This window comes from Simochromis diagramma, unplaced genomic scaffold (assembly GCF_900408965.1).
Source record: "Simochromis diagramma unplaced genomic scaffold, fSimDia1.1 OVJJ01000291.1, whole genome shotgun sequence".
In the NCBI taxonomy this organism is placed as follows: Eukaryota; Metazoa; Chordata; class Actinopteri; order Cichliformes; family Cichlidae; genus Simochromis; species Simochromis diagramma.
The window spans coordinates 8,420-35,016 of NW_024386805.1; the positions used below are offsets into that span (position 1 = coordinate 8,420).

Genomic DNA, 26,597 nt, shown 5'->3' on the forward strand with positions numbered 1-26,597 from the left:
AAGCTTCCATTTCCAAATGTTAGCTGACACTTTATTAGGTACACTGGTATCTATATCAGGTACACCTGTGACCTAAATGTTCCTGCAAACAGACTCCTTGGAGACCCCTACATAAATATCCATGAACTATCCAGCTAGACTAGTGTGTCTGTCCCTGAAAATATTCCTGCATGTGTGATTGTTCATGTGTCATCTGCAGGAAACAAACAGGAAGTGAGTGAAAGACACAGGAAATGTTTCCAGCTCTTCCTCCTCTATCAGATTTTCTCTCCATACCTGAGAGTGTCCAGTCTCCAGCCTGGATCCTTCAGTCCAGCCGAGAGCAGCTTCATTCCTGAGGGACCTGGATGATTGTAGCTCAGGTCCAGCTCTCTCAGATGGGAGGGGTTGGAGCTCAGAGCTGAGGCCAGAGAAGTACAGCCTTCCTCTGTGATCAGACAGCCTGACAGACTGCAGACACACAAAACAACAATCTATCTGTCAACAGTTGTTTTCTCTTTGTCACAATAACATCTATCCATCCATTGTAACTTTATTTATAAGTGACAATACCCAACAGACAACAACAGTCATCTGAAGCTGTTTAACAGTGTAAGGTAACAGCCTCCACTGTGAGCAGCACTTGGTGATGGTGGGAAGAACTCCCTTTGACACAAAGATCCTCCCAGTGAAAACAGGCTCCAGGAGGAGCATCTACCATGACTGGTTGCAGGGTGAGGGGAAAGAGAAGAGATGAGCTCAGAGAGACAAGAACAAAACAGAGAGACAAAAGTTAAGGACATGCAGTAGTGACATATAAAAGCATCAGGAGTGAAAAGAGGGGAGAAGAAAGCAGAGCATCATGGGAAGTCCACCAACAGCCTGAGCCTATAGCAGCATAACTAAGGGATGGTTCAGGGTCACCTGATCCAGCTCGAACTATAAGCTTTATCAAAAAGGAAAGTTTGAAGCTGATCTTCAAAGTAGAGAGGGTGTCTGTCTCCTGAACTCAAACTGGGAGCTGCTGCCACACCCAGTCCAACATAGCCAGGCTTTCTTTGCTGCTTTGACAAAACCTCAAATCCCAGTCAGAGATGATGAGCATCATCACAGTGATGATCATTTCTCTGTAACCCAGGCTTTCTGCTTCAGGATCTGTGCACGCTCACAGAACGAGGAGACCTTTAAACATCTTTTCACTAAATGGATGGACTGAGCTCAGCCTACAGATGAACTGGTGCCAGATATCATAAAGAACATCAAACAGTCAAATACAACACTTTGAGGGTGGCTGTAGCTCAGGTGGCAGAGCAGGTCAGCCACTAATCAGAACGTCGGTGGTTCGATCCCAGGCTGCCTCCTGGCTGCATGCCAAATATCCTTGGGCAAGATACTAACCCCGTGTTTGCCTACTGGTGGTGGTCAGAGGGCCCGGTGGCGCCAGTGTCCGGCAGCCTCGCCTCTGTCAGTGCGCCCCAGGGCAGCTGTGGCTACAATGTAGCTTGCCATCGCCAGTGTGTGAATGTGTGTATGAATGGGTGAATGACTGAATGTAGTGTGAAGCGCTTTGGGGTCCTTAGGGACTAGAAAAGCGCTATACAAATGCAGGCCATTTACCAACACTTTTAAAGGAAATATGAGATTAATGCTGCAGACAATCATGAAGCTGCTGAATTCATGAACATCAAGAATGCAGCGAGTGGTAAAATAAAGATTTGACCTCAGTGTGCTCAGTGTTCCTGTCTATTCCTAACATATTCCTAACATGATAGCTGCACTTTAGAGCTCTAAAACTGGAACTGACACATGTTTAACCCTTTAAGACCTACCATAGAACCAAGTCCACCAGAGCTTATATTATATTTTTACCTGCTGTGGAGCCATTTTTGGGAGCATTTCAAGTTGCTATACATCAATACAACCATTATAGCCCAGATTATAATAATATGTATTCATTAAGTGCATAGTAATTACATAAATTGCAAAAAACTGCAATAAACTACAAAAAAATTGAAAATCATTTTTGATTTTTTAACATATATTTGTAGTTAGAGAAATTTAAGAGGCTTATCCCTCAAAACTGTAAATACAAAAAAGTTGCACAAAATAGTTTCCCACCACAGGAAATTTATTTTGAGTGTCTTCATAGTTTTATTTTTGAAATACACCAATTTCTATACACTGCAGGAAAAACGAAAATAAATATTATACTGCAAATTTGCAAAAAAGCAGCATATGCATCAAAATAAACTATTTCCAGCAGTGCAATATGAGTCCTAAGCATCCCAGAAACGACACAGAAAGTCATAAAGTCAAAGATAACTTTTAAAAAGACGAGTATAGGCCCTGAGGCCCTGATAGTAAAAAAAAACTACATTTCCGCGAAAATGACGTCACTTCCGGTTTCGGGCAGGTAATGGCGGAAATGCAAAAGTTCGCGCTGACGTCTGTTCCAACGTAGGAAGTGTTATGAACAGCTGATCGAATAGGTAAAGCGTGCTTCTGGAATATTATGTTTTTGTTCCTGCAAGCGCTTTTTATGCAGTTTTTGCAAAGCTTTATGTGGAAGGAAACCGTGACCTAGGGCAAGCTAATGGCATAAGATGTAAGTACAACTTCTCCAGTTTCATATGCAAAAAAAATTATTGCGCTAGCTTACGTGGTTGCAGTGCTACTGGGATTTAAAAATAGTTACGCAAAACAGAGCGTGCCCGCTCCGATCGGCTGTAAAGGGTTAAACTCTACGTGTTACTCAGTACATTCAGTTCTGACACTCGCTCACAGTCCAACAAAGGAAACATGGAGATCACATCAGTTTGTCACCAAAGTCTAATTATTAGGGCAACTTAACCTGTTATTATCTCGTTAACTCATTAACTGATTAACGTCAGCAATTATTTTAATCACAGTTTTTAAAATCATGATTATTGTGAAAGTGCTCACTGGCTCTGAATATAAAAGCCATGGGTCACAGGAGGGATGTTGATCAGTGCTGGCTTGAAATGGGCGTCATTATGCGTCTCAGCCAATGGGAGCATTGAGGGTGGGCCTAATACTACTGCAGCGCTCACATGACCCAGGACAGAAAGAAAGGGGCGGAGACAGAAACATGGAGACAGGTACAGATCTTTGACATGTTCATTTTAAACTGTTCCAGGAGGCAGTGTTGATACAACTAAAGTTATCTGTTGTTGAAGAAGTCGGTCTGAGGAACGTTCTTAGGATCAACAAATGACGGCATGTATGAGCCTCAAGACGCACCATCACAAGAAGAACACATGAGCTGTAGAAAAAGGAGAGACTACGAAAGCCACGGTGTTACAACGTGAACCAGCTGTTGGTCTCTCTGGAGACTACTGGGCGTGGCTGTGTAACCATGGTTACCTGGGAGTTACAGAAACGTGCAGAACATGTGATCCATGTTGCACAGCAGTGGGACATTTGAAATAAAGTCAGCACACTCAGTACAGATAGTGCATCAAATATGATGCTGCTGCCAGACGTCTGCCTTTGAACACGTCCCTGCATCGCACACAACACCAAGGTTGCCATGGCAATCACAGCTGACAGGGACAAAGTGCACAGCTGGAAGCCTGCAGGTATATTTAACATGATGTATTTCTCAGTGTCCTGTCTGTGTGTGAGAGACAAACAGCCTCTGTATGTGTGTGTAAATACAGCATGAATATGTAGAGGACATGTTTGTGGATATAAGTAAATGAAAGCTCTGCGTCATTTGAATCTTTGACTCTTGTTTCTGTTGCAGGTCTGTGACTGAACTTCTGGGAGGAGAAACATTGGTTTCATGCTCTGTGATTCTGTGTTTTGTCATCTCTCTCAGGTGATGGACAGCTCAGATGATGACCCCGCCTACGTGGTCAAATTCAAGTCTACATTCAGAACAGACCTGGAGACACGCAAGCAAAAAGCCAACATTGTATATGTGAAAACTGCTGCTGGAGCCAGATTCAAGGAGCTCAAGTGTTTACCCAGATCTTACTGAACTTACTGCAGGAACAGAGGGTTGTTGGAGGGAAACCTGTGGAAGCAACAACATCCGAGCCACCAGAGAAGAAGTTGGCCCTGTTGGTGCTTCATCAGAGTGTGAACAGGAGGAAGACTCAGCTGAGAACAGTGTGGTGGATACAGAGCAGAGCCCACCATCAGTACAGAGGCCTGTCCATTAGAGTGCTGCTCCAACATGCAGCACATGTACTTGGCCACAGCTGCAACATCTGTACCTGTGAAAGCTTCTTCTCTGTTGCTGCTCATATTGTGCAGAAGAAGAGAGTTTCTTTATCATCAGAAAATGTCAATGAGCTTGTGAGTCTTAGCAGCTGGCTCGGTGCAGAGGAGGAAGAACATGTCAGTCAGAGGAAGATAAATGCAGTTCATGTTGTCAACTCAACCTGGACTATTGAAAGAGTTTTTCTTTGTCTTGTTTCTGACTGAGATTCTCCAAAGGAAATCCAGCACAAACACACACTTCACAAACTCAAAGTCCTGCACAGTAAATGAGCTGATGAGCGTTTGTGCTGCTGCCTGATAACAGAACAATAGTTCTGCTGCTTCCTGTTCTGGAAACACACATTTATAAATGTTCACTTGCTGTTGATCAAAGGTATGTTGGTGGCTCTGGACGCTGAGGGAACTTTGTAAAAAACTAGATCAAATGTTAACGTCCTGGCAGAGGCAAAGAACTTTGATTTGATATTTGATTAGATTCATGTTTCAGCTCAGACTGACAGAAATATTTGAACTGCTGCTGTGTTAAAGGGAACACTGCTGTTAGAAAGCACCTGATCTGTTTCTGCACACTGAATGTTGCACTTCTCATACTGCAGTACTATTAAAATAAGTACACAATACACTACTTTTGAACTCATGATTGAATGTTGCTGTAACAAAGCCATTAATGTGATTCACAGTGTTCATGGTTTCCCAGCACAACAAATGATTGCACAAGTGTGACTGATCCACTTTCTAATGTATGTGTAGCCCACACTGTGTGTCACTGTGTCACAGGTGAGTCTGTGTGTCCAGGTTCTATGAGGACAACAGGATATAGTGACTGAGTCCAGCAGCTTAAAGTCTGACTCCATCCTCCATTTAAATAACTCACACCAACAACTGAAAAGCTTTGCCTTTGTGTAGCTGACACTTCATTCTAATGTCCTTCTATTCTGGTTCGTCTGGTTTCAGTTTCTATAAGCACACAGGTTTCATCAGGGACTCTATGACCTCAGTAATCTTTGCTGGGCCTTAATGCTCTGAACAAAGCTGCACATCACAAGACTAAATAGAAATGAATCAGTCTTTCATTTCTCACTGCTGTTTGACTCCAGCTCTCAATGTCCCACCATAACCCATGGAAAGAATTACTGTCCATCCAGGCTCCTGAACATGAAGCTGAAGAAGGTGGAGTATTGTGAGGGCTGATGGAGATGATGATGAGGAATCCAGGAGCAGTGGGTGGATGGCAGCATCAGCATGAAGGATCAGTGTGAGAACACATCATCATCCACAAAGGAAACCAGTCTGAGTGTCTGACGCTCTTGTTAGAAAGACGCAGTCCCAGCAGTTAGCTTGCCTGCTAGTTAGCCGAGAGCTAACTCACTTGTACATTGAATACCAAACTGTGTAAACCAGGGGTGTCAAATATATGGCCCGTGGGCCAAATCCATGCCTTGAGATAATTTCATATGTCAAATATTGATGAATTTTCAGGCTTGCTGATAATCAATGTGAGCACGGCTGAGACTTTATTCTGATGAGCAAACCATGTGGCCAAACACTTTAAGAGACAGACTGGGATCATACCATTATGTGAAAGAGGACGGAAATGTCCCATAGACAGCAAGGGTAGTGGTAGAGACCAGTACACAGAGAAATGGGAGCTGTGCTGAAATGCAAGCGTGTCAGGAAAGAGTGAAAAGGCAAAATGAGCAGCATCTGGCTGCATTTCAGTGATATTGGAGACCACAAAGCTGAGTGCAACATTTATATAGGAGATATACAGGAGACGCTGAGAGTAGAACTGATAAAATTAGGAGCTGGCTAAAGTGAGACCCATTTTTATTTCCACCCATTTTCCACTGTGGAGGACAAAAGGTTTCAAACTGGTCCAGGTCTTAAACCTCACGTGTTCTTCCTAATAGCAGTAAATGGATAGAAATAAGGCTTTTATGAAAACACTGAATAAAACTTTCTGCCTTTAAAAAGACTAAATGTGCAGTTCTGTATTGAATACTACATAAAATAAACTATATATAAAGTGTGTCTGAATGGCAGAGATGCAGAAATATGCGCATGTAGCACAGAGCCACGGCTCAGTGTCTGAATGAGTCTCACAGACCTGAATGTGCTGTTGAAGCCATTTATAATTATAAAGTAATTCTTTACTCGTTTGATCTGCTCCTTACCACAAGCCACCAGTCGCAGAAGGTTTTGGACTTTTAACTATATTTTCTGAAGTTTTACAACTTTTCTTACTGTTAAAAACCTTGTTATGGCCATTCATGCTCTACAAAGTAATTAGACATGTGTGGTATCTACAGAAACGTCAGAATCTCAGCTAAAAGTTCACAAAACCATCTCAACAACCACCAAACAGCTGAAACAGCAGGTGAACAGATTACACAAAAAAAGATGTAAACACAAATCCCCCTGATCATCTGTTTTTTAAACATGAAGTGTAGTTTTGGACGTTCATTTACTGCTGGTTCAGTGAATTTTGGTTGGACAGTGATGAAACCTGCAGTCTCAGAATCTGTGAGAAGTCTGCTTTCAGCACGCAACAGCATTGTTGTGTTGTGTGCTGTGGATTCACCTCTGCAAACTCATCAATGTTTTACCATCATGTTTCTACTTACTGATAATAACAATAACAAAGGAAGCAGTTCCCAGGAACTACTTCCTGTCTTGTTAACATAAGAGTACGTTGCCCTTCAAAACACCTCCACTTCTCCTCTTATTAGAGGACTGCATTATTATTAATCCGCTAATTCTGTCAGTTGATGAAAGAAAAATGCTTGATCTCACCTGAGAGTTTCCAGTGTACAGTGTGGACTCTTCAGTCCTTCAGACAGAAGCTTCACGCCTGAATCCTTCAGGTTGATGTTACTCAGGTCCAGCTGTCTCAGATTAGAGGTCTGAGAGCTGAGACCTGAGGACAGAGCTTCACAGCTTCTCTCTGACAGGTCACAGTGACTCAGTCTGAAAAATAACAGATAAACTATTACAAAAATAAAACACTTATGTTGAAGTGTAATGAGATACTATTATATTTAGCAATATTTAATCTTGTTTTGTCAGGAAACTGAGCACTGATGCAGAGCAACATGTGGAGAGAATCAGAGGAGAAGAAGTGAAGAGAGAACAGCAGTAAAACAACACATAATTGTTCAGTAGGCTTTTGATATCAACAGAATGTGTCAAATTTCTTTATTTTGTATTTGTTTTAGTAGAATTGATGATTATCACTTAGATAACAACCACAGGCCAGGTCTAAATTGCACTTTGGTGACAGTTACACCCAGAAATATTTCAGAAACGTGGACAATTTGTGCTCCATTGTATTCAGTATTGAACAAACTGAGTACCGATGACCACTTAATATTTTTGATATTTTATTTGAGTTGTTCCACCTGATCTGTGTTAACTAGAATAAACATTTAGAAGCTAAAGCTATGATCACATATGTACTTACAGAGCTTTCTTGGAGGCTTTGACCACTGGCAGCAGCCTCAGAAGAGCCTTTTTAAAGGCTCATGTTCTCACTTAGATCATTTATTTCTACTTGCATTTTTTTCTTGGAAAAATGGGGATTACTTTGACAACAGGAAGTATTTTCCCCAATAAGCAGCCCTGGATTAGTAAATCACTCCAACATGTTCTCAGTCAGAAGAAGCTGTCTTCTTATGAGGGAGAGAAGAAAAAGATCGAGGCACAGAAACTTGTTGAAAGAGAGCTAAAGCAGCTAAAATCAGGTCTAAAAGTAAAGCAGAGCATAGGTTGAATAAAGGACACTCAAGGCTGGCTTTGAAAGAAATGAAGTCCATGGTGGGGATGCAGAACAAGGAGCAAAGATGAATGTGATGCTGAATCAGCAGAAGACTTGGACTCATTTGATTCCAGCTTTGATATCATTGATTTCAATGAAGAGCTTTGTGATTGTAGCAAAGGGCTGGTAGCTCTGAGAGTCCCACTGATCAGGTGTTTGTGAAGGTTCGCAGTCATCTAAAGAGGTTAGAAAAAAAGGCATCTGGACTTCTTTAAGTTTCTTGAAGACGTTTCACCTTTCACCTCTCATCCAAGACGCTTCTTTATTTCTAGGGTCAAATGGTGGAGAGTACCAGATTAGCCTGTGTACAAACAGACTTCAGCCATATGAGAGTGAGTGTCCCAGATTTAAGCCCTGTGGGAGAGTCCGCCAAGGGGGTCATGAACCAAATGATTTTACAATTATTGGTGAACTAAATAGCTTCATTAAAACACAACTCTTCTTCTATATCAGCACTTACTCCTTGTAAGCTCCACCTGCTCCACCATCTGAGTCAGAAGACATGAAAACAAACTGTAAATCTAGTAGAAACATGATTGGAAATCTTCTCAGATCCATTTGTACATTTAGAGCCTGATACTGAAATATAGCAGCACGGACATTCACAGCAGCAAAGGGTTCTTGCTGATCTGAGCTGGCTTGGCCCTGGCTTATTGAAGATTAAAGAAAGCAGAATCAGCTGTTCAAACCCCCACAAGGCTGCCCGCTGTGACTGAAACAATGGGACGGGTCGTGACTTCTCAAAATGGGCTCATTGAACACAGCACGGATAAGATCTTGAAGAAGCTCATGGCGGTCGTGAGTTCTCAGACTTTGCTCTTTGAGCGCAAAACCGATAACCTCTCGGAGAAGCTCGTGGCTCTCCAACGGGAGATTGAGAGACGAGTGACGGACTGTTAGATCAGCTGTGAAATTGACATGCAGTTGTTCGCACCAAAGAAAAGCCACCATCATTTCATGCGGCCAACATACCGGCGCCAGCTGTGGTCTCAAGGCTGGAGCTGAACATAACAAATCTCACCCTGATAACAGACGGTGTTTAGACTGTTCCTTCCCATCCTAAGCATGCTTATCCCCTCCCGGTGCAGACGGTGGGTCGAGGGGACCAGCGCAAATGCTGCAGGCCCGGATGCGCTGTCTACACCGGCTGTCTCTAGCGCTGCTCTAGCGGCTGACCGGCCAGCTACCTAGCCTGACCTGTCTCCCCAATGTGATGTTTGTGTATTGTATGTACGGTTGGCAAGGTCAGTATCCTAATTGCCCCTTGAAATTAAATACAGTGTTCTGAATCTGAATCTGAAAAGATTACAGAAGACGACTCTGTTCAGTAAATATTACGCTCATGCTGTCACGAAATACCAAAGGTAGGTAAAACTCTGGTTGTTGCAGCCATCCAGTATGACATGCTTTGTACTGTCCTGCTGCAGTTTGTGACACCTGGTTGATGAGTTGTGAAGGATGATGAGAAACAAACACTTCACTCAATGTTTGTCTTCTAAACTGGATGTAATTTGGGCAGCCGATAGTTTTTCTTAATCTATCCCAGCTGCAAATAGGAACACAACAAATAAATAACTTTACCCACTTGGATCCTTATCATTCAAGATTGTGAAAAGATTCTCTACTCAGAGAATACTGGGGATTTTAGATGAGAAAGATGGAAGATGATGAAGGGGAAGAGTTTTCACAACTTGAGGCCTTTTGTCTTCACTGTATAGGACAAAGAAGACAGGGAGGGAGGGAGAAGTGAGGAGAATAACACACAGGAAATGGTCTTGGGCAGACTCAAACCAGGCCCTGGAGTCACGACTCTAACCTTCAGTACATGGGTCACCTACTCAGCCAGGTAAGCTACAGCAGTCAGCAGTGTGTGAGTTAATTTGAAGACAATAATGACTATAAGTCAGGTAAAAAAAAAGTACTATCATCAACCAACAAGGGGAAAACAGTGAGCTTGAATGGCCAAGCTTTGAACAAGGGTGGCTCACTCCTCGGTCTTCTTGCACAAGGAGTGAACCACCCTGCATGGCTATCAATGTGGTGCAACCAAGGCCATCATACAGTACAGGCCATCCAAGCTGATTTTAACTTTTCCTCCCAGATACCACCTTAGAAATCATCTAGATTAGGATATGTTGGCTGTTCTAGATCCAATCACAACAAACAGAGCTGTTGTGTGTCCAAGGTGAACAGGAAGAATATATACATGCATAAAGTCAATAAAGTCAGAAGGTTTGCTTTAGATTGTGCTGCAGTTTATCATCAAAGACAAACAGGCACCATGCTGCCAACAAATGGCATCAAGCCTGACTTTAGTTTTTTTGTTCTTTTTTTAAAATCAAGATTAAATTTTATAGCAACCACAGCAGAGATGACCAGGGAAGGTGTGCTTGAGGGGATATAGCTACAACAGCTGGTTTCAGACTGAAGATGAACTGAGGTGCTGCACCCAAGTCTGCAGGTTCAGGGACGGACAAACATCTGCTGCAACCAGATTGGAGTGAGAGGAGAGAGCAGGCCAACAACAACAAAGAAACAACAAACACACTGTGGAAGACCGAAGCAGAGTTTAGTTTAAAGTGGAACTAAGGATGTTTCTCTGGCTGCCAGGATTCACTGAGTAATTCAAATGCTTTCTTTAATGCAGGACCCACCATGCATGTAAAAGCAAGTGTTTCACCAATATTTGTGACTAAAAATAGACCTGCAGTAGAAATGAATCTAGGAGCATGCATGTGAATATAAAGTATCACAACATTAGGCACATGCAGCCTAAGTGTTTAAACAAAGACTGATAACATAACAGCAGCAGTGATGATCAGAGTTTATGGTGAATCCAGTGTCTCGAGTTCACCGAGTTCTGAAGGCATCAAAGAGGTCACAGTTGTATTGGAGAAATCCCAAAACTTTACGAATTCATACAAAGACAGAAAGCCTGGTGAAATAAATTACTGACACAGTTGGATGTTAAAAGTAAAGACATGAGTACAAATGTACTCACAGAGCTTTGTTGGAGGCTTTGACCACTGGCAGCAACCTCAGAAGAGCCTCCTCTGAAGCAGAGTATTTCTTCAGGTCAAACACATCCAGATCTTCTTCTGAGGACAGTAAGATGAAGACCAGAGCTGACCACTGAGCAGGAAACAGTTCATCTGTGGAGAGACTTCCTGATCTCAGGGACTGTTGGATCTCCTCCACTAGAGAACGATCATTCAGTTCAATCAGACAGTGGAACAGATTGATGCTTTTCTCTGCAGACAGATTCTCACTGAGCTTCTCCTTGATGTACTGGACTGTTTTCTTATTGGTCTGTGAGCTTCTTCCTGTCTGTGTCAGTAGACCTCGTAGGCGAGTCTGATTGGTCTGCAGTGAAAGACCCAGGAGGAAGCGGAGGAACAAGTCCAGGTGTCCATTTGGACTCTGTAGGGCCTTGTTCACAGCACACTGGTGGAGAGATTGAAGTTTTGGTTTGCTAATTAACTTAGACAACATCGAGATTCTCTGTTGTTGTTCCATCAGATTGAGTCCAGAGTTGATGAAGGTCAGATGGACATGAAGAGCAGCCAGAAACTCCTGAACACTCAGATGGATGAAGCAGAACACCTTGTCCTGGTACAGTCCGCTCTCCTCTTTAAAGATCTGTGTGAGCACTCCTGAGTACACTGAGGCTGCTCTGATATCGATGCCACACTCTGTCAGGTCTGATTCATAGAAGATCAGGTTTCCTTTCTGCAGCTGATCAAAAGCCAGTTTTCCCAGAGACTCCATCATCTTCCTGCTCTCTGGACTCCAGTGTGGATCTGTCTCAGCTCCTCCATCATACTTGACCTTCTTCACTTTGGCCTGAACCACCAGGAAGTGGATGTACATCTCAGTGAGGGTCTTGGGCAGCTGTCCTCCCTCTCTGGTTTCCAGCACATCCTCCAGAACTGTAGCAGTGATCCAGCAGAAGACTGGGATGTGGCACATGATGTGGAGGCTTCGTGATGTCTTGATGTGGGAGATGATCCTGCTGGCCTGCTTCTTATCTCTGAATCTCTTCCTGAAGTACTCCTCCTTCTGTGGGTCAGTGAACCCTCTGACCTCTGTCACCATGCCAACACAGACAGGAGGGATCTGATTGGCTGCTGCAGGTCGTGTGGTTATCCAGAGGTGAGCAGAGGGAAGCAGGTTCCCCCTGATGAGGTTTATCAGCAGCACATCCACTGAGGTGGACTTTCTAAGGTCAGTTAGGATTGTAGTTTTGTGGAAGTCCAGAGGAAGTCGACACTCATCCAGACCATCAAAGATGAACACAACCTGGAAGTCTTCAAAGCTGCAGATTCCTGCTTCTTTGGTTTCATTAAAGAAGTGATGAACAAGTCCCACCAAGCTGAACTTTTCCTCTTTCAGCACATTCAGCTCTCTGAAAGTGAATGGAAATATGAACTGGATGTCCTGGTTGGCTTTGTCTTCAGCCCAGTCCAGGCTGTATTTCTGTGTTAAGACTGTTTTCCCAATGCCAGCCACTCCCTTTGTCAGCACTGTTCTGATCAGGTCCTGTCTTTTGGGTGAGTCTTTAAAGATGTCTTCATGTCTGATTGTTGTTTCAGGTCTGTGTGGTTTCCTGGATGCTGTTTCAATCTGTCTGACCTCATGTTCATCATTGACCTCTGCAGTTCCTCCCTCTGTGATGTAGAGCTCTGTGTAGATCTGATTCAGAAGGGTTGGGTTTCCTGCTTTAGCGATCCCCTCAAACACACACTGGAACTTCTTCTTTAAGAGAGACTTGAGTTTAGGCTGACACTTCTGAAGAGCATCTGAATCAAAAAAAGGAAAAAAAGAAGGAAAAATACAAATCTGGTCTGAAGGAGCTATGTGATGTACTTTGGCCTTTATTTAACCTATCAAGTTTTTAATATACTCATTCTACCAGGAATCAAAAAGGGGCTTCAGGAATTCCTAAATGTAATTCCTGAAAACAGCCACATTAAATGTTTTGAACCTCCACATCTGCATTGCTTTGCAGCTTTTCATATGTACCTGATGCCAACATGTGCAGGCTAAACAGGTTTCTGCTTTCTGTGCCTCTTCTCCAAATTTTCTAACCAAAAATAACAACATTGAAGTGTCATAATGTTCCCCACTGCTATGTTATTTAAAGAAGCATCTGAGAGAGATTCAGTAATTCACATTTAATTCTTGTCGTAATTTACAATGGCAAAAGATAATGTAAACCCTTTCTGGCCACAATCTCCTTTATTATATGTAAATGTGGCATTTTTTTCATTAAACATTTAAGTCAAATGACCGATGCTTAAAGAGTGTCATCTTGTTAGAGAAACACTCTGACTTTTCTTTTTTAAGGCAATCAGTATACATGGTTTTTAAAAGTAAAGAACACTTGTGTTTAATTAAATACAGCTCACATTCGATCTAAGTAGTTTCACAGGTTTATGATGATCATCAAATTTCCTCCATGTAGTTTAAAAAATACATTTGCAGGCATGTAACAAATCCAAACATTCGTCGTAGAATGACGTTCTTGCCCTCTCCTTTTTCTTACAATGAATTCTGAGGTTTCACTTTCACATCTCAACAAACTGCAAGGTGACCATTTTTATTCATGGTATATGATGCATGACCTCACCTTGTTGAGCAGATGGATCAGAGTTCAAACGCAGCTGAGAGAAAAGAGAAGGATCTTTGATGTGAAGATGCTTGATTGTTATCTTGCATGCTTTGTCTCCTTTTTTCCTCACTGTGTCGATCAAGCTGCGTGCCTTGTCTGCTCTGAGTGGGTTCCCCTCCAGTATCGATTCTTCCTCCAATTTATTTAAGATACCATCACTTACAAGGGCCTCAAGGAGCAGTTTAAGGATTTCTATTGTTACCCTCCAGACAAAGGCTGACCGTACCCTGGCAAGCTCCTCCTCTACAGAAAGAAGAAAGAGACATAAACATGCTTCTCAGTCAAAATCATGTGAAAAATACAGTGGAACCCCGACTTACGAATACCCCATTTAACAAAAAATTCAAGTTACGAAGGCAATGAACGGCAATATTTCTGCCCATGGTACGGCAAAATGCCGGTGTAACGAAATCCGCTGGCTCTGATTGGCTGAGCCTACAATGCCCACAAGGCCTTCCGAATCATGTGACAACCCCTTGGCTTCCGTACTCGTGCTTCGCTGTTCCACTTGAACGACATATTGTTGTTCTAGTTAGCAATTAGCCTATCGTTCAGCATCACCTCACTCAAAAGGTGCAATGGCTGTTTCGACTTAAGAAAATTTTCGACTTACGAAAGACCCTCGGGAACGGATTAATTTCGTAAGTCGGGGTTCCACTGTATTCTAACTTTGTTCAATTAACACTTCAACATCTCATCAACAAATACTACATTTTAGGGTGTGTAGGGCTAAAATGATGCCAGCTTAAAATGAAACTGAAGAAAAAATTGAAACTGAAAAATAATGAAAAATATGAAAAACAAAATCTTGTCATTCATATCCTGCATTCCAGATTAAGTTTAAAATAAGAAGGAGTGCAAGTACGAACGTGAGAATTATGTATATTGTAATAGGTATATTGTACCTAAATGATAGTATATTGTACAAACATGAAAAGTATATTGTTAGAACAATATATATCTAATATTGTTAGAACAATAGTATACTATAATAATAAACTTTTCACGTTATAATGTGACATAGCTCTATTTTTCTTTTGCCTGGGTGGCGGCTCTACGCTTCCGTACTACGCTTCTGTATCCAACACTTTTCAATGTGGCCTCACAAAATTATTATGACTACAACAACCATGAAAAGAGTTGGATGGACATTGCTACTCAATCACAGCTGCCTGGTCAATGTTTTTCATTAGTAATTTAGCAAAGTTGATGGTGTGTGTGTCTGTAAGACAGAGAGAGGGAGAGCGAGGGACAGATTTTGTATGATAAGCTTCATGTTATGAATGCACAGTTTGAGCACTCAGGTCGCATCAGAGCATCAGGCCCTATAGTGTGAGACCGTACATTGTGACCTATGAACTTCTAGCCTCTGCGATTTAATTGTACAGTTTGAGCAGGAGCTGAATAACGCGACTGAAAAAAAATCGCACAGTGTTTGCCCAGCTTAATGCAGACTGTTTAAACTAAACAAGCTGCTGTTTCACATAATAAACCCTGTCAGCCGCAGTATTGCCTTCTGTTTTAACAGTTAAAGCAGTAGAGACGAGCTGTTTGCATGCGCGTGGAACTCTAGCGTCATTAGCCATGCTAGCTGTTAGCTTATAGCTCACGCTAGCTAACCAACAAGCAGTTAAAAGGACAGCTGAAGCTGGACAAAATACCCACAAACTTATCTCACTACAACGTAGCGCCGAAAATATGACTCGCAGCTCGAGCTCGACACAGCGTCTGTAACATAAGACTGACATCCAGCTAACCACAGCTAAAAGATATTTAGAGAAAACTTACCGTTTCCTCAGGTTACATGAACTGAGTTGTTTCACGCTGAAAAGTTGGTTTGTCCAGTGTTACGCGACCAGGACGAAAACCGCATTGTTCCTCCTGTATCCGAGGTTCGACTAGCGGACGAACTCTCCTTTCCAGCACCCTGGCATAGACTTTCCCAGGGAGGCTGAGGAGTGTGATCCCCCTGTAGTTGGAACACATCCTCCGGTCCCCCTTCTTAAAGATGGGGACCACCACCAAAGCTCTTTATCCTCTCGAGGATACTTGAGGGTGCATGGGAGTTTGCCCAACCAGTCTACATGTGTTTTGTGGACTTGGAGAAGGCATTCGACCATGTCCCTCGGGGTGTCCTGTGGGAGGTGTTGTGGGAGTATGGGGTGTCTGGCCCATTGCTACGGGCCATTCGATCCCTATACAACCGTTGCAAGAGCTTGGTTCGCATTGCCGGCAATAAGTCGGACTCGTTCCCGGTGGGTGATGGGCTCCGCCAGGGCTGCCCTTTGTCTCCGGTTCTGTTCATAATTTTTATGGACAGGATTTCTAGGCGCAGCCAAGTGGCGGAGGGCTTTCGCTTTGGTGGCCTCAGAATCTCATCTCTGATTTTTGCGGATGATGTGGTTCTGTTGGCTTCATCGGGTGAGGGCCTCCAGCTCGCACTGGAACGGTTCGCAGCCGAGTGTGAAGCAGCGGGAATGAGGATCAGCACCTCCAAATCTGAGGCCATGGTTCTCAGCCGGAAAAGGGTGGAGTGCCCACTCCGGGTCGGGGATGAGTTCCTGCCCCAAGTGGAGGAGTTCAAGTATCTCGGGGTCTTGTTCGCGAGCGATGGGAGAAGGGAGCCGGAGATCGACAGACGGATTGGGGCTGCAGCTGCAGTAATGCGGATGCTGCACCGGTCCGTCGTGGTGAAGAGCGAGCTCAGTGTAAAAGCGAAGCTCTCAATTTACCGGTCGATCTACGTCCCTACCCTCACCTATGGCCACGAGCTGTGGGTAGTGACCGAAAGAACGAGATCGCGGATACAAGCGGCAGAAATGAGCTTCCTCCGAAGGGTGGCTGGCCTCTCCCTTAGAGATAGGGTGAGAAGTTCGGCCATCCGGGAGGGGCTCAGAGTAGAGCCGCTGCTGCTCCACATCGAAAGGAGCCAGCTGAGGTGGTTCGGGCATCTGACAAGGATGCCTCCTGGGCGCCTCCTGGGTGAGGTGTTCCAGGCATGTCCCACCGGGAGGAGGCCCTGGGGCAGACCCAGGACACGCTGGAGAGATTATATCTCTCGGCTGTCCTGGGAACGCCTTGGTGTTCCCCCGGATAAGCTGGAGGAGGTGGCTGGGGAGAGGGAGGTCTGGGCCTCTTTGCTTAGGCTGCTGCCCCCGCGACCCGGCCTCGGATAAAGCGGATGAAGATGGATGGATGGATGGAAGTTGGTTTGTTTTGGCTCTCACTGAAGACATAGCTGCTCTTTTGTGCTGCTTTTAAGCGAAACATTCTTTGTATGTGAGGAAAATGCTGTTCATCCTCTTCAGCTCTAGCGTAGACAACTGGCTTTGCCATGTTTTCATGTGTGTCTTCTTTCCGTGTGTCCGCTACTTTGAAATGCTTGGGCCGCTCTGCCCGCCACAGTTTCAAGCTGGTCATGTGACTGCATGGCCACATCTGATTGGTAAAAAAGTTACCGGAAACTCCACTGGCGGCATGTTATCTAATGTGTTAAACTAATTATTTTTTAAAAAGTAACGAGTCAAATTTTGGAAATGTAGCAGAGTAAAAGTACCGTTTCTTCTTCACAAATGTACTCAAGTAAAAGTAAAAAGTATCGTGCAAAAAGGGTACTTTAAAAGTAAAAATTTTTTCCAAAAACTTACTCAAGTAAATGTAACGGAGTAAATGTAACTCGTCACTACCCACCTCTGCAGACGGGCAAGTATACAGGTATACTATGAACAAATATACATATATAAAGATGAAACACTGTGAGGTAAAAAGATCTACAGAGTGCTATGAAAATATCTACAGTAGTGGAAGCGTAGCTCTCTGAACAGACTGTAACAGTGTACACACTATAACAGAGACTACACCATGTCAGTGTCCTAAAACTACAGCAGTAACCAACGTGGTGAATGTTGATAATGAAAGGATCATGGTCACTGGGAGGAGGAGTGTAGAAGGGTTAGGTGAGTGTGGATGGAAAGGCTCAGCGGGGACTGAGTTCAGTAGGGTGACAGCTGTGGGGAAGAAGCTGTTCCTAAACCTGCTGGTTTTAGTCTGAAGGCTCCTGTAGCGCCTCCTGGAGGGGAGGAGGAGCTGGAAGAGTTTATTGGCAGTATGAGAGGAGTCTGAGAATGATGCATACTCGGCGTAGAAATCTCTTTTTGAGCGTTGTGTGATGGAGAACTTTGCTTTGTGTAATGTTATAAATACTTGGATAATCCTCAGAGTCTCTGGACTTTTACTTAGAGATATTATATTCAGTCCTGTGGATAGTTATATACTTAAAAATATATCATCCTCTCTGGTTACTCTGGTATAAATGACTCTGAATGACTTTATGTTAATTAACACACTATTGGCAAAAAAAAACCTGTGAAAGAATTCCAGATGACAAGTCTGTAGTTCGACATACAAGTGACGACCTTTGACCTTCATCAGTTTTTATTTAATTGTGTCAGAGAAACTCAAACGTGCTCTTCATGCAGCTGAGTACATTCAGTGTTTAAAACGGAAGCTGTGCAGGTCTGAGATCAGCAGCTTTGTGAAACACCAAGCTGAGGTCCTGTTAATGCTGATATATAGTGACACAGTTACATTTCAATTTAATTCAATTTTATTCATATAGCGCCAAATCACAACAATAGTCGCCTCAAGGTGCTTTATATTGTACAGTAGATCGTACAATAATAGATACAGAGAAAAACCCAACATTCATATGATACATGGGTGATTAATCCTTTTGACTTTGTTTTTATCAATAAAACAGCTGCAGCTTTCACTACAGCACATGTGGTGCTTTAACCTTTGTACTGTTTGCATCAGTTCATTCTGCAGTTAACATGTGAACATGTTGGATGATCTGTCTGCTGTCACTGGGTGGTGCTGAGGTCTGAATCTGAGGGCAGCTCCTGTAATCACAAAGAGAACAGAACCATCACAAACTGAAATATAAAGTTTATCTCAAATCTGAAATAGAGCTGATCCTTCTGTCCTCACACATCCAGGATCTGAAGTTCTTCTCTTACATTTCTTTAGTTCTTCAGCTCTGCTGACATACGAGCTGTTTATTTTTTAAAGCCGTATATACCAACAGATTTTCCAATATAATGTTAACCTTTGAGTTGTTGGTGGTTTGTGAATGTGAATCTGCATACATGAGCAGACAGAGCAGGTTTCAGTCCTGGTTCAGTCTGCTGCTGCACCGTGGTCACCAACATACAGAGGTATCATAACAAATATTAATGCTTTTTTCCCTCTCAAAGGATGTAAGCTGTACTGCACATGTAACTTTGTGAACTTACCTCAATAAGAATGATTCAGACTGTTTTATTTAACCTGAATATTTGAAACAAACTTAGTAAAAACAATACACAGAGTCAGTGCTAAAAATGTAATCCGAGGAAAAATGAAACACACATTTTAACTTAAGCTGCCAAACCAAGTATTTGGTTTGAGTACATAAATATTAGGCTTTGCTATTTAATCCGTAATTAATGATTAATGAGGGGTTACTAAAGTGCAAGCCTTTTTTAAAATATGTGTTAATATCCTTACAGATGTGGCAAAAGAGTGAAAACATGCTGCTGTTTGCACATATTTCATAATCAGCTCTGCACAGGAGCTGCAGCAGAGTGCAGCCTGTTGCTCTTACAGTGTAATACTCATAATAAAAGTACAGTAACTGTGGTTAGTTACTGACTGAGCAGCCCGGTGCGTTTCTGTTCATTTCGTTCACCTGCATAGGTTAGCTAAACAAACTTTACAAAACAAGTTTTGCCGATAGCCGAGTGCCCATCTTAGCTAGCTAGCTAAGGATGTTAGCTACAGATTAGCTTACAAAAATATTGTGGCGGCTCTCAGGTCCTTCTGTCAGGTACATACTGAAGAACAGTGTTGGTCAAGTTACTTGAAAAGTGTAATCAGTAACTAATTACTGATTACTTCCCCAAAAAAGTAATCCCATTACTTTACTGATTACTTATTTTCAAAAGTAATTAATTACTTAGTTACTTAGTTACTTAGTTACTTTTTAAAAACACAATTTACAACCTGAATAGGTGATAAAGCGATAGATCTCTCAGCCCAATTCTACTTTTTCTACATAATCCATCATACAAAATGTAATCAAATGGAAAAGTCCCCTTTTAAAACTTGTTTTATTAGTTTTAATCTTTTAACTTTATCCATCAAGCAGAAATGTAATTATATGCAACATTCACTGACTGGAAGAAATTTGTTTAATATTTAAACCTATTTTCTGCACATTCCAGCACATAATTTTTTTTTTTTTTTTTGTGTGTTTACACTCAGTCTTTCAAATAGATGCAAGTAAAACACAGCAGAAAATGAATTAAGTCAAAGACTCAGCGGTCCTTTTGCTCTATTTTCACCTGTAAAGCAGGAGCAGGGTAGGCGGAGGTTTACCCTGGTGCAGGTGTGCCGCAGCGGTCAGTGGAAGGATATGGCAGCTCTGTGAGTTTCCCATTACGTCGTTGCGCACTCGGTGCTTACTTGGAAGTTTAGGGGTTTTTTTCGCTGTAAAAAGAAGTTTTCTTCCCACGCACAACGGACGCTAATGTTTTTGTCACTTTTTATGGAATCAAACTCAAAGTAAGGTCAGTACTTCCACGCTTTAAACGCTGCACGCTCATACTCTCTCCCGCAGTCGATATATGATCCATTGTTGATCTGCACACAGCTGTTGTCACAAACGTTGCCCTGTCATGAGACATTCTCGCAAAAAAAAATCACGGTTTTAGTAACGCAGTAACGCGTTACAAGTAACGCGTTACTGCCCATCTCTGCTGAAGAACACCTGAGTCTGTCAGTTTGAAACAGTCGGTAAACGCTGGACCTCCTCTCAGCGTCCCCGCTCTATGTGCCGTTCAGAGATACGCAAGTTTCTTCATGACTGCGGCTGCTGCAGATATTAGGTCGTCCATGATTTCTACAGTCACTGGTCAGCAATATAATGTGCGCAAACATATGTGGCTCATATATGTGGCTCTGAAGCCCCGCTCCTCAAGCGCACCCTCAGATGCCGAAGCAGTGCCAACTAATTGAAGCTGAAAAAATAACTGTACGTGGGAAAAAAACGATGTAAGTGTGAAAACCACATGAACAGTGAGTTTTTTCTTTAAATTTCTATATTTATGTTTTTTCACTATCATTTTTTCACTTTCAATACATTTGTTTCAGTTTCAATATTTTTTCAGTTTCATTTTAAGGTGGCATCGTTTTAACCTCATATGTGGGTTCAAAGTACAAAAAAGTCCAGTTGTTTCTCTGCCAAACTCCTTAGACTGGAAGTTCTCATGTTATATTAATGTCCCACAGAAAGATTAAGGCAAAGATTAGGACAGGTTACAACTCGTGAATTTTATGTACTTATCACAGTTACAAAAAAGAATCTGCCTGAAGTCTATACATCCATACGTCTCATCATACCAACCCCTGATCTCCTACCTGCTGATGGAGCTGCTTTGACTTGCTGTTCTTTAGGTTCTTCCATCATCGTTCTATAAAAACACGAGAAGATGATTTTACCAAAAGAAACAGTGAACACAGTCTGTGTCACGGCTGGCGGAGGGAGCCGTGTGGTGTGGAGGAAAAGGAGGACCCAAAATGCAGCAAACTGATGATACGAGTGACGTTTATTTTCAAAGGTGGCAGTGGCAAAAAACAGGCAACGAAGCATGAGTAATGACAAACCTAAACTGGGATAAACTAAAGAGCAAACCTGAAATCTTACAAAACGGAGAGCGGAGCAGAGAGACGCAGACTAAGGAACAGGATACCAAGAAACACAGACGAGCCGACAACGAACACAGACCAACACCCACTATATATATACACACACACACACACAAGGTAATCGGGTAATCGCACACAGGAGGGACAACCCGTTCTCACTCCCAAAGCGTAACATTTTACGCTAGGTGACAAATCGTCACCATATTACGTTTTCGGCTACCCACCACGTTCCTAAATGACGACCTCGGAAAAAAGAGGAAATATGAGAACCGTGTGGACTGAATCCACACATGTTCGCTCTTTTTCTTCAAATCGCTTAGAAACACGCTATTTAACATCATTAAAGTCCTGGTTAAGGTCAGGAATAAGGTTATGGTCAGGGCTAGGGATAAGGTTAGGTTTAGGGCTGGAATACAGGGCTGGAACGTCTATTACCGCGGGAGCGTCATTGCACTGGATTCCAGCCATAACCCGCCGCGTACCATAAGAACGCCGAAGGTCTCCTTTCGCGTTCCTCAGGAACGCCGCGGGACGTGACAAAACGTCGACATGTTACGCCTCGGGAGTGAGAACGCTCTGGGAGGGAAGAACAGCTGATCTGAATACACATGATGACTGGAGGACACAAGCTGAACACAATGACAACAGACACAGACCTTCAGAATAGAACAGGAAATCTAGGACCCGAACCGGACACCAGGGGGGAGGACACAGAATAACTAGAACAGAGGAAAATAATCACAAAACACAAAACGCTGGGTCAACGACCCAGGACCATGACAGTCTGGGTGTCACATCATATGAATTTGTGTCATGGTTTAGTGTACGGGCCACACACACTGAAACTGATCTGTGTGAAAGAACACATCGATGACATGTGAATGTAGTGATAACCTCATCATAATAGAGGTTTTTACTTTTTCAGATATTTGTTCAGTATAATGATTAAATAATCTGACCTTACAAACCTAAAATACTTTGTTCCCTGTCTGCGACTTTGTGCGTCTCTGCTGTTAGTGCTTAAAGGAAGTTTTAAACTTAAAATCCTTCCCCACATATCTGACTGTGGTCTCTGGGGCCATTATCCTGAAACACTGGGGCTCAGCCCTGAAAGCTTTGCTATCTTCACCTGATAACAGCAGCTGTTTAAAGTTATTGAGTTTGACAGGGAAGTGAATGTAAATGTGAGACACTGTGTGCTCACAGCTAAAGACTGCAGTCAGCTGTGTCAGAGCGTCCAATGATCCTTTAATGAACACTCAGAGCTCCATGTTGATGAAGCTGTCATGTGTGAGCTTGTGAGGGTCCTTTAAACTGGCTCTGCTCTGTCAGATGCTCACCTCTTCTTCACTGTCTCATCAATCTGCTGCACTCTTCATCTCCTCCTCTCTCTCTCTGCTGTCCTGTTTGAAAAAACAAACAAATCAGCGTTAGCCAATCAAACTCTGTGCAGATGCTGCAGCTACAGCTGATATGTCATTCAGCTGTTCATCAATCAGCTTCTGCTGCTGTTTATTCGGCTCTTACTCTGAACACGTGCAGATCAAGATTTCTTGGGGTGTCAAAATCAAAGCGTTTGTTTTTTCAAACACACGTGGAGGTGTTTATATCACATATGGTTTAAATGATTCAAATGCAGTAAGTATACATGTTTCATATATCGTCTATAACTGAATTATGTTCTGTAGCCTACATAATGAAACACTTTAGTTGCATAAAACGTGAATTTTGATTTTACAGTGGGGCAAAAAAGTATTTAGTCAGCCACCGATTGTGCAAGTTCCCCCACCTAAAATGATGACAGAGGTCAGTAATTTGCACCAGAGGTACACTTCAACTGTGAGAGACAGAATGTGAAAAAAAAATCCATGAATTCACATGGTAGGATTTGTAAAGAATTTATTCGTAAATCAGGGTGGAAAATAAGTATAAATAAGTAAGTAAGGATCAGCAGAGTTGAGGTGTTGGAGGATTGGATGTTCCAAACACAGCTGCAGTCAGAGAAACAGATGCAGAGACAGACGAACATCATCTGCTGAAGATCAAACTCTGTACAGACACAGGAAACAGCAGCATCTACTGTGATGCTCTCAATGACCACGTTCCTGTTAAACACAGTTAGCAAAAGAAAATGAAAAAGAGAGAAAAGCTTAAATAAATTGCTGATTCTTACAACTTTACTTTAATAAGCCCCACGCTCCCGTACATGTGTGACATGTGTGGTATCCACAGAAATCTCTGCTAAAGTCTGATAGAAAACATTTCTACAACCACCAAACACACGAAACAAGCAATGATTAAAAGAGTAGTTACATAAATGCCCAAAAGTCCATAAACAAACAAAACCAAACAGACTTCATGTAACCGGCTAAAGAAAGGCTAGTTAGCTCCCAGAGCTATCACCGATTCCAAACACCAAGTTTCACCGCACTCCGACTAAAACTCACTGAAATAGTTCCAAAAGAAGACCACAAAAACACACAGCGGCGCAAATGTGCTAAGACAGATTTCCTCCTTTTTGCCAGTACCTGATAGCATCGTGATTATCAGCAGCTACCACGGCTGCATCAGAGCCACATCCATCAACAACTGCCATTATAGAGACTGAAAATGTGACGTCTGTCCAGGGTAAAAGCGCAAAGGATTCTGGGAACGAGTGGCAAGCGGTACTAGTGCAAGCAGGCTTTCACATGAAAACAGTCACACAGCGATAAAAAGACACACAAAGAATGGCAAGAAGCTGTTGTATTATTAAGTGCAATAGTCGCATGACAGCCACAGGAAGCCGACGGATAAAGAGATCGGTTTTTATCGGATTGCGTCGTGGAAGAGAAATTGTTTAATCCATGTTTCCGAAGTAACAAAGAGCTGACAGATGGCCTGGTTTACATCTGTAATGCCAAAAATATCCACCAGAAGGTGCTGTGAATGTAAACGGTTGGCTCTTCTTATACCTCTCCCAAACAGGAAGTCAGAAACAAAAAAAAACATCCAACATATTTTCAGTGTTTTTGATTAAACTAAGATAGGAAGATATAATTTTTGATATATGATAGTGTTAGAGGACTTACTAAACAGATGTATGTCACTTGACAGCATTAAAAAAGTGAAATTAAATATTTAATTTTTTTTTTAAAAAAGTAGTCAGCCGAACAGTTGATTTGTCCCTTCATGGTGCTAATGCTAACATAACCTAAATGTTATTAATGTTGATTATTTGCTATGAAATCATTGTTTATCCATTGCTGTTGATAAATCAAATTAAGTGTTAATTTGATTAACATGATCCAGCTCTCCAAGACCACAGAATAAATGCTACACCCTGATACCCCAATGACCAAAACCACAAGCAGATGTGCTTGATTTGCACTGTTTTTTTTTCTCTTTTTTAAAAAAACAAAAATGATTTTGCACAGTAGCATTCAATCAGAAGTGGCCTGAATGTGAGTATTTTGTGCTGTAGCACATTTTTCACATTTGCAGATGAAAAAACTATGTATTTTGTTGTTTGATATTATACTGTCCTTTGATGGAATGAAAACAGCAATGTTCACTGGCATGCTGCTAGAAATAAACTGTATCCAATGCCCTGGATAGGTTTTATTATTCATTTAATTTTAATTCGGCACTTTATTTAATTTTTTTCAACTGTATTATTTAATTGTAGCATCCAGTTGAACTGAGAAGGCCAGAACTGATGGTTGTTGAATGACCTTTATTATTCCTTGCCGTGTATCAGACAACGAACCAACGTAAGAGCTAGACAGACAAATAAAACAATTACCATATTATTCATGTAACACCATCTTAATCGCTCATTACACTGGTCTAACGTTTTCTATTAAACTATATAATACATATTATGCATTTCAGATTAAATCCAATTAAATCATATACATTACGAACCTTGTTCCCCTGTCGACTGTAGCTAGAACCATTCGTTTTTGTACAATTTAACTATATTCTTCTCTCCCCTTTCTCCGTTAGCATTAGTTTTCCGTTTTCTTCCGTCCTTTTTGCACATCAAGTTGTTTACCGTTACACCATTTACTTCCGGTTGCACAGGAAGTTACCAAAATAAAAGCACAAACGTTATATTACGTGAATATGAGCTAGCTTTACATATCCGCCGTTACACTAATGTACTTGTATTTGCATGACACTCAACCGCTTGGTACAGATCAATATTTTAAAAACTACAGGGTCTATTGAAAAAAATGATTGTGGTTATTACTCACCCAAATCAATAAGAAATGCAAAAAAGAAAATTACATTGCTTTTTTTCTTGGTGAGGACCTCAAAAGGCTAAGAAACCTGGCCTTGATCACAACGTTTTAGCTAATTATAGGCCTATTTCCAAGCTGCCTTTAGTTTCCAAGGTTTTAGAGAAAATTGTTTTTAGTCAACTGAAAGATGACTAGATGATAACGGCATCCTTGAGGTGGTTGGACTCATCTCAAGGGGGGATGAGTCGGACTACAGAGATGAGGTCAACAGACTGACTGAGTGGTGTTCAGTTAACAACCTCCAACTGAACACCACGAAAACTAAAGAACTTATCTTGGACTTCAGGAAGGGCAGAGCAGACCCGGCCCCACTTTACATTCACGGGAGCTGTGTGGAGAGGGTACACTCCATGAGGTTTCTGGGCGTGCAGATATCTGATGACCTCTCCTGGACTGCAAATACCACGGCGGTGGTTAAAAAGGCCCAGCAGCGTCTCCACTTTCTGAGAGTGCTCAGGAGGAACAACCTGGAGGAGAGGCTGCTGGTGACATTTTACAGAGCCACCATAGAGAGCATCCTAACGTACGGCATAACAACATGGTATGCAGGGTGCTCAGCTGCAGACAGGAAAGTACTGCAGAGGGTCATCAACACAGTCCAGAAGATCACTGGCTGCTCTCTGCCCAGCCTGGAGGTCACTGCAAACTCTCGGTACCTCAGCAGAGCTGGCAATATCATCAAGGACCACTCTCACCCCAGCAACCAACTGTTTGAACTATTACCGTCAGGCCGACGGTACAGGTCACATAAAACCAGGACAAACAGATTCAGGGATAGCTTCTTTCCCAGAGCTATCACCGTAGTAAATAAGCACAAAAACAATTGAACCTATTCCATACCGTCACTGTCATT

General features: G+C 42.3%; 1 protein-coding gene and 2 long non-coding RNA genes across 3 annotated transcripts; all 3 read right to left on the reverse strand.

Moving 5' to 3' along the window:
• Positions 1–401: 401 nt before the first annotated feature.
• On the reverse strand, positions 402–11,090 carry LOC120730596. The gene is made up of 3 exons (XR_005695148.1): positions 11,043–11,090; positions 7,021–7,194; positions 402–450 (listed from the first exon to the last, which is right to left on the reverse strand). It is a non-coding gene; the product is annotated as an uncharacterized LOC120730596 (long non-coding RNA).
• Positions 11,091–12,573: 1,483 nt separating this feature from the next.
• On the reverse strand, positions 12,574–23,291 carry LOC120730611 (caspase-1-like). The gene is made up of 5 exons (XM_040027030.1): positions 22,799–23,291; positions 21,171–21,223; positions 13,671–13,955; positions 12,698–12,840; positions 12,574–12,597 (listed from the first exon to the last, which is right to left on the reverse strand). Exons 2-5 carry the CDS (start codon positions 21,217–21,219, stop codon positions 12,574–12,576), a joined length of 501 nt encoding a protein of 166 aa, XP_039882964.1. The 5' UTR covers positions 21,220–21,223; positions 22,799–23,291.
• A 1,561-nt stretch (positions 23,292–24,852) lies between these two features.
• LOC120730599 lies at positions 24,853–25,953 on the reverse strand. Its single transcript, XR_005695151.1, has 2 exons — positions 25,365–25,953; positions 24,853–25,217 (listed from the first exon to the last, which is right to left on the reverse strand). It is a non-coding gene; the product is annotated as an uncharacterized LOC120730599 (long non-coding RNA).
• Positions 25,954–26,597: the final 644 nt, after the last annotated feature.